At 43.6% G+C, this 11,768-nt stretch overlaps 1 protein-coding gene across 1 annotated transcript in view; it reads left to right on the top strand.

Annotated features, from left to right (window-relative positions):
* The first annotated feature begins 9,140 nt into the window (after positions 1 to 9,140).
* ADAMTS12 (ADAM metallopeptidase with thrombospondin type 1 motif 12) overlaps positions 9,141 to 11,768 on the top strand; it is a 91,653-nt gene continuing 89,025 nt past the window's right edge. The window contains exon 1 of the mRNA XM_069492358.1: positions 9,141 to 9,267. Within this exon, the coding sequence (XP_069348459.1) occupies positions 9,141 to 9,267 (127 nt within the window). The remainder of the gene's footprint in view (positions 9,268 to 11,768) is intronic.

The following is an 11,768-nucleotide window of genomic DNA, read 5'->3' as shown; positions in this document are numbered from 1 at the left end:
ATACAACTCATAAATAAAAGGGAGCAAAATATCGGCACACACAGCATTCATAGATCTCAAATAAGCATGCTGAGTGAAAGAAGGCAGACAAGTGAGTACATGCTATATGACTCCATTTATATAAAATTCTAGAAAATGCAAACTAATCTTTAGTGACAGACAGCACAGTGGCTGCCTGTGGTTGAAGGTAATGTAGATAACAATGGCAGGAAGGGATTTCAAAGGAGCAGAAGGAAACTTCTGGTGTATATATATGTCAAAATTTATTGTGGTGATGGTTTCACAGGTGTATAAGTCAACACTTATAAAACTGTACACTTTAAACATGTGCAGTTTATAGTATGTCAAATTATACCTCAATAAAGCTGGACAAAAAGATTGATACTATTATGCTGCATAATGATGTTTTGGTGGACCACATTTATGCCAGTGGTCTCATTGATTGATTATAACAGAGCTTCCCTTTACAGATGTATCATTTTTATCTTTTATCCTATATTTTTTGTTGTACCTTTTCTATGTTTAGATGTGTTTAGACACACAAATACTTGCCATTGTGTTACGATTGTTTACAGTATTCAGTACAGTAACAGGCTGTACATGTTTGTAGCCTAGGAGCAATAGACTGTACCATATAGCCGAGGTGTGTAGTGTGCTATATCATTTAGGTTTGCATAAATATACTCTATGATGTGTGCTATACCATTTAGGTTTGCATAAATATACTCTATGATGTTTGCGCAATGACCAAATCACCTAATGACACATTTCTCAGAATGCATCCACATCGTTATACATGATGCATAACTGTATATTTTTACTACTACCTGAACTAATTTCATTTACTCACTTTGAAGTTTCTTGGGGACACAGCTGATGTTCTGCTCTCAGCGATGCCAGGATACCAAAGAGCAGTGATAAATACCAGGCAGAGGCCCTCTGAGACCACAGCAGGATTCCCTGACATTCAGCGGGTATCCTCTAAGGAGGAGAGGTCCACCCCAGGCTCTTCTTAGGCTTTTGGTTGAGCTCAGAGGTTAAGAGAACAAAACAAGCAGGGTAGACTGGGGCTGTGGACGTTCTTTGGCACTCCCATCCTTCCTGCCACCACTGTTCATGAGGGAATTTCTAATCTGGTCAGATTTCAAAGACATTTATTAAGCTGCATTTATGGAAGGGTGGAGTTATTGTTTCTTAACTGAACAAACTCAGTCTTCAGTTTCTCCCTTCCATTTTGTCTTTCATGCAGCCCACTATGCAGAGCTAGGACTCCTCTGCAGCCCTTACCTCCAGTTTGAGCTATCGCATCACTTCCCCAAAGCTCCTCTCACTCAATTTCAAAGATATCACCCTCTCTTGATTGTTCTATCTCACTGGCCTCTCCTCACTCTTCTTTACTGGTTTCTTTTTATTTCTGGTAACTCTAAATATCGCAGCACCTCAAAGTTCAGTCCTCATGTCTCTTTTCTTGTCTGCTAAATTCATTCAGTAGGTAATCTCATTCTGTTTCATGGCTGTCAATAGCATGCACACACCTATGATGACTGCCAAATGGATACCTCCAACCTGGACCTTTCTCTGAACTCTAGTCTTGTATATTCAATGGCCTACTTGACATTTCCATTCAGATGTCTAAGAGACATCCATGCATATCTCAAGAGGAACTTCTGATTTTCCCCATTCTCACCAGGTATTTTCCACACTCTATCTTACCTATCTCAATTATTGCCAATGCTAAGCTTTATAACCATCCTTGACTTCTTGCTTTCTTTTGTATCACACATCTAATTCATTAGAAAGTCCTGTTGATTCTGCCTTTAAAATAAATCCAGAATCTGACCAATTTTCACCATGTCTTTGGCTACCACCTGATCTAATCCACCATTATCTCTTACCTGGCTTAATCTGATAACCTCTGAACTGCTCTCTGTACATTTACTTTCTCTCTCTACAGTCATTCTCAATCCCCCTACCCAAAGAAATCCTTTTAAATCTGAAGTCATGCCTGTTGCTCCTCTATTCAGAAGCCCCCACTGGCTTCTTAACTTGCTCAGGGCAAGATCCAAAGTCTTCACTATGGTCTTGAAGGACCTATGGGACTTCCTCCTTCACTAGCAGTCTCCCTTTGCCCACGCCATCCAGTCATTCCAAACTCCTTGCTTTTCCTTAAGCTCTTTGAGCATATTCCTACTTAGTCCCAATTGACAGTGTTATTACTGTTTCCTTAGCCTGGAATGTTCTCCTAGATATCTGTTGCTCAGATTCTTATTTCCTTTAGATTTCTGCTAATATCATCTTTATTGGAGAGGCCATTCTTGACCCTCCCCCCCATATAAAACAGGAACCTACCCCTCTCAATCACTCCCGGCCCTCCTTAGCCTTGTTATTATTTTCCATTGCTCTTGCCACTAGCTCACATATTATGTATTTACTGGTTTATCCTTTATCCCTCTACCTCCCACAACCCCAAACTAGAGCATATGCACACAGGCATGAAGAAAGAGTCTCTGATTATTTAATTAATTGCTGTATTCTCAATTCCTGGACATAATGGGCAGTCAATAAATATTTATTGAATAAATAAATGAAGTATTCTCTTTTTGCTAAGGCAGTAGCACTCCAAGTTTCCCTGATACATTCCATTTCTAATTTCTTCCTCTCCTTCGGAACAATAGGAACACTATTCTTTAATTGAGACTCAATCTTTAAGGCAGAGTGAAAGAAAGGGTACCCATGTGGCTGAGGACCAAAATAGGACCTGTCTGATAATGCTGAGGTCTACAGCTGCCAGCATGGAGGCTTTTTCCCAGCTGCACAGAGGCGACCATACACGAGCACTTAACTGGCTAACTTCTACTGTATGTGTGTCATTATTATTAGGTTTTACTAATTTCCAGTTCTATAGCATTTACCATGTGTTAAATCATTATAAAGAATGAAAACAGCCTGCAACATTTGTTTTTTATTCAGAAACAATCTCAAACTTACAGAAAAGTTGGAAGTGGAGTGTAGAGTTAAAAAAAAAAAAAAAACAAAACCAGAATATTTTGTGGTCTGAATCACTTGAGAGTAAGTTGTCAGCTAGATGCTCTATCACCTCCAAATACTTTACTGTATTTCTCCAACAAACATGGATATTCTTCTGTAACCACAACCATCACAATCAGAAAATTAACAGCAGTACAATACTACTATCAAATACTCAGTTCTCTGAAGTTTTGCTAACTGTCCTGGCAATGTCCTTTGTAACAAAAGGATCCCATTCAGAATCATGTGTTGCATTTGGTTGTCATATCTCTTTAATCTTCTTCAATCTGGCAGAGGTTTTCAGTTTTCCTTTGACTTTCATAACCTTTTTAAGATAAAGAGCCAGTTTTCTTGTAGAGTGTCCCTCAATTTCAGCGTGTCCGATGTCTCTTCATTATTAGATTCAGGTTATGTATCTTTGGCAAAAATATTACAGAAGTGATGCTGTTCTCCTCGCTGAATCCTATCAGGTAGCACAGGGTTTTGATTTCCCACGTTACTGGTTATGTTTATGTTGTTAACTTGATTAAGGTGATGTCTGCTAGGCTTCTCCACTCTAAAGTATTTTTTTGGCCTTTATAACTAATAAATGCTTCGGAGGATGTACTTTAAAATTATATGTAAATTCCTCATTCCTCATCAACTTTTCTATTCACATATCTACTTGTATCAGTATGGATTCATGGATTCTTATTTTATTACATGATTAATAATTTGTTACTGTTATACATTTCTGCCAAAACTTTCCTATATTTGGCCAATAGGAGTCCTTTCATGCTAGCTCCTCTACCCTTTTGACATGCCCCATCTTTCTTTGAGTAGTTTCTTGGTTTTGGGGGTGTAACAAAATGTTTTAGGTTTGTCTTCTATTTTCCAAGCCCTAGAATCAGCTATTTCTCTAAGGAGCCCTAGTTCCTTTAGAGTACAATGGTATTTGGAATCCACGATCTGAGTGTCAGGTGTGCTCATTGCCTTTGGGATGTCATTGCTCCAACATCCTCAAGTGACAGGCCTAGGGAATATGTGTATGAATACACACATACACATATTAACTTATGCACATTTATGTCTTTATTTCTATATGCATCTATATTTACATCAATGACATAGGTTCATATTAATGCCTTCAGTTCCAATCCAACATTACTGGCACATTCTGCTTTTTTAATATTTGTACTTCTCTTCACTGGCAGTGAGAAACTTGTTGACTCCTATTATCCTTACTATGTGTACTTATTTGATCAATCTCCTTGTGCGTAACCAATCACCACCATCATTGCCGTTATCAGCCCACCTCTCCTCACCCTACCAGTATTTCGACACCCTGCACTTGGACATCCCCTCTCAGTTGGATGCCTTCCTCTCTCTGCTCAGCTCGGGTACCATGCACTGTGCCATGATAGCTTCTCTCTGTACGTTGCTGACACCTTGCAACAAGCTGTTCCCTGGTCCCCTCTCACCTCACTTCGGATCCCTCTGACAGATAGATCTCCTATGTGGATCATCCCTCCACCAACTCTCCAAAGCTCTGTTACATTTCATTTTGAGCCAGTTTAAGATGATCTACAAACTGACGTTGGTCTCAATTAACTGCAGCATTTTGATCCAAATGCTACACATTCTTTCTGTGGTGTGCTGTTTTCCTTCAGCCAGTAGTACATTTCATTAATCGGGGACCCATAGCCTTTTCAGCCTCAGCTTTCAAAAGGGCATTGCCATGACATTGTTTCTTTAAGTAAATTGATTAATGACAGTGTCAGAAGAATGGTCCGATATGGCACGTACTTTAATGCAAAGCCAGATAACTTTACAAAATCTGCAACAAATGGATTCTAGGGTCCTCAAGCTGAGTCAGGAAAGTAAACTTTCTGGGGCTTGGAGATATGCAGAGTGGGTAGTGGTGATTATTGATCCAGTTGCACATTTAACACCCTTGGATGGAAGAAAAAAAAGTGACTTGACACTCCTGAGGGTTAAAAATATCTACCTTCATTTTCTTACAAGAGCTGCAAAAACGTTTGAGAAAATAGTACATCTGACAACAATATTTAAATATTTCACTTTTGAAGACAATCCTTTTCAACTGCCAAGCTGAGTTAAGATCTAACTAGTCTTGAAAACCTCAGAGGAAGACTTTTCTCCTCTCTCACCTCTCACCTGGCTTGGGAAAAGCAGCTTACAAACTATAATGTGCGATGCAAAAATTTTTGTTATGAGATGGTGGTTATGGTATTTAGGCAGGATTAACAGATGTAAAGTCTCTTCTTGTGGCCTATTCATTTGTGATTCTTGGGACCAAGTCAGGTTTTTTTGGGTCCCTGTCAGTTTGTTTTGTCCTTCCAGTGTTAATGACAGCTCTGAAAGATCCATTGAGCTAATTTTCCTTGAACTTCAGCCATCCCTTGTGCTTCTAAGGGTTTATTAGGAAAGTATGAACATGTTTTATGCCTTATTTGCTAATGAAACAAAGGGAGCTCTTTGTGAAGCATCTTAGATCTTTTGTCACAATTTGTATTTTCACATGGAAAATACTTAACCATAATGAACTAAACAACTATACAAGGCACTCTGATAATTACTAGGGGCCTTAACTAAGACAGATTTATATTTGAATCTGTTTAGTGGCTTGGCTAAGTCTCTTAACTTCTCTGAACTTTACTACTTCATCCTAATTTTCCATCTCATAGCGCTGTAATCCTAGGCAAGTTATTTAACCTTTCACCAACTGCTTCCCCAGTTATAAAATAGGGATACTAATAGTACATACCTAATGAGGTGTTTTTTTTGAGACAGAGTCTTGCTCTGTTTCCCGGGCTAGAATGAGTGCCGTGGCGTCAGCCTAGCTCACAGCAACCTCAAACTCCTGGGCTCAAGCAATCCTACTGCCTCAGCCTCCCGAGTAGCTGGGACTACAGGCATGTTGCCACCACGCCCAGCTAATTTTTCTATATATGTTTTTAGCTATCTGTATAATTTGTTTCTATTTTTAGTAGAGACGGGGTCTCGCTCTTGCTCAGGCTGGTCTCGAACTCCTGACCTCGAGCGATCCTCCCACCTCGGCCTCCCAGAGTGCTAGGATTACAGGCGTGAGCCACCGCGCCCGGCCAAGGTTTTTATGAAGATTAAATAAAGCAATGCTAATGTAGTGGTTATCATAGCACCGAGTATATAGTTAATGTGCAATAAAAGTTTACTGTCTTAGCTATCACTTAGCTCTGGGATCTTACATGGTTTTGTAGTTTTTCCTCAAGGGCAGCATGTTTGCATAGCTCAGGGATAATCTGGCGACTCTGCAGTGATTCACAGATCTGCTGTCTGTAGTGAACAGGAAAAGGTAGGTGGCCCTTTTCATTGCTATCAACTTTGGTCACCAAGGAAATTTGTTACCTTTTTTCTGTGAGCAGACAAAAAGTTAAGGAAGATTTAGTTTTCTCTTTAACCTGTGGAACCTCCAAGCTTTGGAGGTATTTTGTAAATTCTGGAAAGAGTAGGATGTATCGTAACACACTCTTGGTGTTAGAATAGCAGCAGAAAGTATATTTGTGTTGAGCCACATTGATAACTTGCTGAAGTTGGAGACATAAACTGATGGCTGCACCAGTAGGTGCAAACATGTTAGTTTCTTCAATAGCACCTGGAAACAAAGAGCAAAGAAAATCAGCAGTTGGGGTAAAACAAAGTTACATTTTGATGAGGAAGAAATAAGATGTTGAAAGTGGTGGTTTAAGGAGATAAATCATAGGGTATGGCTGGGCAGAAAAGGAGGTAAGGCCAGAGAGATGCTGATAGATTATCATAAAACCAAAGATGGAGAGAGCAAGGGACTGGAAGTCCTTGCTAGGTTGGAGACCCAAGGTACTGAGTATAAAGGTTTGAAAGATAATATAAAACTTTAGTGGGATTTTATAATTTTAATATTTTGGTCTTGGGTGACTTAAGGATAACAGATATTTCTGGTTATGGTCTTGAGAGTTAGGTGAGGGAGAGAATAAGGGGAATGCCATTAGAGTTGAAGGGATTAAACTATGAAGTCAGAGCGTTCAATGGATTATCCCTGATCACTCCTAATATCGGTGGAACTCAGGAATACCCCAGCGTTCTTTGGGTTTCTGCCAGAGAGACAAATCTCTTCTCCAGGGAATGGGAGCCAGGAATGATCTCGCCCTTTGAATGAGATCCTGGTTGCTATTAAAAGGAGAAGAGGAAGAAAGGGAGAAAGAAGAAGAAGAGGAGTAGAGGGAGGATGAGGAGAAGAAAGAGAAGTAGGGGGAGGAGGAGGGAAGCAAAGAAGGGGAAGGAAGGGAAAGAAACAGGAGTCCTAGCCCAAAGTGGTTCTTCAATGCCTTGCAAATTTCTGTCAGGTCATCATGTCTGTTTCGTCTGAATCTCTTTTGACTCCAGTTGTGAGCCTATTGTCCCTCCGACCCACTTATATAACAGGAAAAGGGGCTGTTACGTGGCAAGCAGGCTTTAAGGTTGCAGATGGAATTAAAGTTGCTAATCAGCTGATAAGGAGATTACCCTTGATGGTCGGAGCAGGTCCAATGTAATCACAGAATCCTTATAAGTGGAAAAGGGAGGAAGAAGAGAGAGTGATGTGATGTGAGAAAGATTCAAGTGGCCATTTCTGGCTTTGAAGATGGGGGAAGAGGGCCGTGAGCCAAGGAATTCGGGCAGTCTTTGGAAAAGGAAAGAAAACAGATTCTCCCCTAGATCCTACAGAAGGGAATGCAGCTGTGCTAATTCCTTGATTTTAGCCCAGTGAGACCCATTTCAGATATCTGATCTCCAGAACAGAAAGATAATAAATCTGAGTTGTTTATGCCACTAAGTGTATGATAATTTGTAACAGCAACAACAGGAAACTAACACTTACCCCTTGAAAAGTCTTGGTGTCCATGGATCCCACTTTGAAGTCCTTCAGGCTACTCATCCCGGGCCTGTGAGGACCCCTTTGCATTTGGGCCACTGCAGTTGACTTGCCTGTCCTGTCCCCACGCAAGGTTGGGTGAGTTGGCACCCCAGACCTTTGCTGAACACATGCGGTTGGCTGGCAGCCAGGGAAATCTCAGTATCATGGCCAAATTCTTCCTGAAGAAGAAGGCGGCTTGTGAAAAATCTTGGCTGGACTAGCCCAGTGAAATCTCAGGATGCCTGGCAAGCGCCCTGGTGTGTGGCATTCGCTCACTGATGTAAAAGCTGGAACCTCTGAATGAGTGGATGCCCCCTCCACCGGCAACCTGTTCAGGTAAATTGGATAAATACCTAACACCTTCTTGGGCTGACTTTCTTCCTCCACTCTCCTGGTTTCCTTTTGGTGAATGGAAGTGAGCCAGGAAAGATGGGGTTATAAAACGAGGGAAGCCCCACAGAGCACTGCAGCCTCAGAGGGGCCCACAAGCATTAGTTCTAGTGCGCTCCTTGCACAGATGAAGGGACTTGTCCAAGGTGAAACTAGCAGAATGGCTCAAAGCACTTCCCTTCATGCGTCTTGACATGGAGAAAAACTGCCTGCTAGTTTTTCAAATGGAAGTCTTAGCCTGCCCTGGGAGAGAATCCCAGAGCGGTGCCGAGTGGGATTCTTGACCGAGAGAGCAATGTCAGGGAAAGTTCGGGAACTTGGGGGAGGACGGCAGGGAAGGGGGGCCGCGCGGAGCTGGGGCGGCTGGAGGGAGTGGGGTCCCCTCTGCCCCGCCGCGGCACTCCCCGTTGGGCGGCCGAGGGGCGGGCGCGGCGCGGCCGGGTCTCCCCCGTTTGGCCGCTCGGCGGGGCGGGGCGGGGCGGCGCGCGGGTGGGGGTCCCGGGGGAAGATGCGGACGGCGGAGGGGTGGGGACCCGGGTGGGCTGCGCCCTCCCGCCCTGACCCATTCCCACCCCGCCGAAAGCAGACGCTGTCAGCCGAATCGCTCCCCTCTCTGGAGGAGGAGGGGAAAAGGTGTCTAGCCCCTCTCGGCTTCAAAACGCTGAGGGAGCGCGCGGGCGTCTGCGGCCGCTGCCTTCCCGCGCCCGACCATGCCCCCCCGCATCTTCCTGCTCGGCCGCGGGCGAGGACTTGACTTCTGGAGCTGAGGGCTGGAACTTTTTTGACTTTTCTTCTCCCCAACAACTGAATCATGCCATGTGCCCAGAGGAGCTGGCTTGCAACCCTTTCTGTGGTGGCTCAGCTCCTTAACTTCGGGGCGCTTTGCCATGGGGGGCCGCGTGAGCCAGGCCCGCTGCGCTTCCCGGACAGGAGGCAAGGTTAGTGGCTTTTCTTTATCTGCTTTTGAAACCGTGGCAGTAAGACGTGTGGAGACTTGCTCCCTTTACCCATCCCCCACCGGCAGAACTGGGCTCTGCACAGCTGTGAGGCTGCGAGCTCGGTAACCGAGGCTTTCTCAGAATTCAGTGTTTAAGGTGCTGATTCCTTCGTTCTTACCGAAAGCTGAGCACCTCGCTCTCCGTCTTCCACAGGGATGACACTGCAGTCTTTGAAAGCCCCAGGAGGCAGCTGGTAACCTTCTCTCTCTCTCTTTTGTCTCCTGTTTGTTGCACTGTTTCAACCTCCTATTTTTCAGATCCTGATCACGCAAAATTATTATTTTTAAAAAGTCCCAGCTGGCCACTGGCAGTCATTGCAATGTTTCTAGTCAGTTTTAAACTTTTGGTCAGGAAAGGGGAAGTGTGAGTCCTCCCCCCCTGCTGAGCCGGCTTGGCTGTGTTTGGGTTTCCTGGAAAGATTTAGGGTTGTGTTTTTAAAATAACAGTCCTGGGGGTGGTGGTGGAATTTACCTCCATTGGGGCCCACTTTTCTCTGTCCTGCCTCGTTGGTTGATCACAGCTGGCTGCTTCTCTTTCTGAATTTCATGAAACCCATAATGTTACAGAAAGCACTGGAGGGCTTGTGGTGGACAGTTTGTTATGATGATGATGATGATGATGATGATTCTTTTAAGCCCAACACTCTGAGCAGAGAGATACAGTTGTCTCTGCTTTTTATTGGACGTGGGTCAGAGACACTTTCCTGTTTGGTGGGAGTTCATGGTGCCTCTGGGGGAAAACAGGCATGGCAGCAGTAATGGCCCATGTGGCACTCTGTGTGTCAGCCCGTCTGACCACTGAGGATAGCCTTATAGGGGGCAGATACAGTCCCTGCTGTACAGATGAGGAAGCTGATGCCTGGGAGAGTTTATGAGCATAGCTAAGAGTGGAGCAAGGTTTTGAGCCCAGGTAGCCTGACTCTTACAATCACACAGCACTGCCCCATTGCAGTAGTAGGGATTTACACACACACACACACACACACACACTCACACACACTTGCAGAGCACTGGGTTAGCATCCATTAAGTCGTGTATTTGCTGACTATGCTCAAGTCTCGGGAAGTTTCCCCCATAGCTTTCTGACATCTCTTTAATTCCCAAGGCCATTTGGGTGACAGACATCACCAGCCTGTCGTTGTTTAGGATTTCTAGGCAGGGTTTTCTGCCCGGGTTGCAAAGTTCAGATACTGCTGCAGAACTCCTCTGCTGCGGCTTCAAGAGCTATCAGAAGCAAGTCCCTCCCTTTGCTTTACTTGGAAGCCGGAGCAGGCCAACACTGGGGTTAGATGTCAATCAGCACTCGCTTGTGTAAACGTTCCAGATACAATCTCCCACCCCCAAGTTTAAAATAGCAGCGCTGGTTGTTCTTTGCAAAACAGTCCCTTTGTGAAAAGTCTCTCTTCTGGGGCAGCACAAACAAAGCCTGCAAGCACTTCCCAGGGCATTTGGAGATGATTTGGTTCAAAGACACACATTATCCTGGGTTGGTTTTCAGCTCTGCTTGCTCTACATCATTTTTGTAAGGAAATTCAGCTTGGCGTGGAGCAGACACCACTGGGATTTGCTTTTTCCTTTCTGGCAAATGAGATATGGTTATTTTTCCTAGGCACCTTTAGGGCCGTGTGCTGTGAGTATTCGATATTTTAAAATAGTTGTAAAGTGCTCCAAACTTAATAGCGATGCATTTTATTTACGTTTAAAAATAATTTCAGTTTTTAAAAGACTTTTTACTAATCTTAGTCAATTCACTAGTGGATTTACAAGTAATTCACATTTGGTGCAAAGATAAGTTTCTAAGCAGACTTCCATTTAGAACCAAAGGTTGGGGGGTGGGGAGTTTGGGGGTGGTGGGGGAGAGAAGGAGGGATGGATGAGGGCAAAGTAGTAGAGAATGACATTCTAAGGCTATCTGGGAATAGGATGGCCTGGGTTTTCCCTCCAAATGACCTGCCTGCAGCTTCACAGTTAGCCAATCTCCTTAGACTTTCATTTCCTTTTGGACAATATTTTTGAATTGCACCCAGATTCTGTACATTTAAACTCGCAAATTACTTAAGATATCATCTCACCATCCTTTTTAGTTTTACACATGAGGAACAGGAGGTCTGGGGGTCAGTTTGTTAGTTAACATATATTTATTGAGCACCTACTAAATGCCACTTCACTAGTGGGGTGAAGGGAATTGCACAGGGTCCCACAGTTGGAGACAGATTTAGATACTAAATAACCTTCTAGTTCTAAGGGTTGGGCTCAGTCAGTCAGGTTTTGGTTCTCAGGAGGAGTATGGAGATAAATCCAATTGTTTTCTGGGCCTAGCAACAGGCAGATTTGACTAATTTTGCCCAGTATTCTTTCCACATTGCTCAGTTGTGATGTAAGAATGTGCTGTGACTTCCACAAGATTTCTTGGTTCACAACCAAGTATCAGAACATTTAATG

The sequence above is a fragment of the Eulemur rufifrons genome, chromosome 17, assembly GCF_041146395.1.
Source record: "Eulemur rufifrons isolate Redbay chromosome 17, OSU_ERuf_1, whole genome shotgun sequence".
Taxonomy (NCBI): domain Eukaryota; kingdom Metazoa; phylum Chordata; class Mammalia; order Primates; family Lemuridae; genus Eulemur; species Eulemur rufifrons.
Note: the sequence above shows the minus strand (reverse complement) of the source record. Positions and strands in the feature narration are given on the sequence as shown.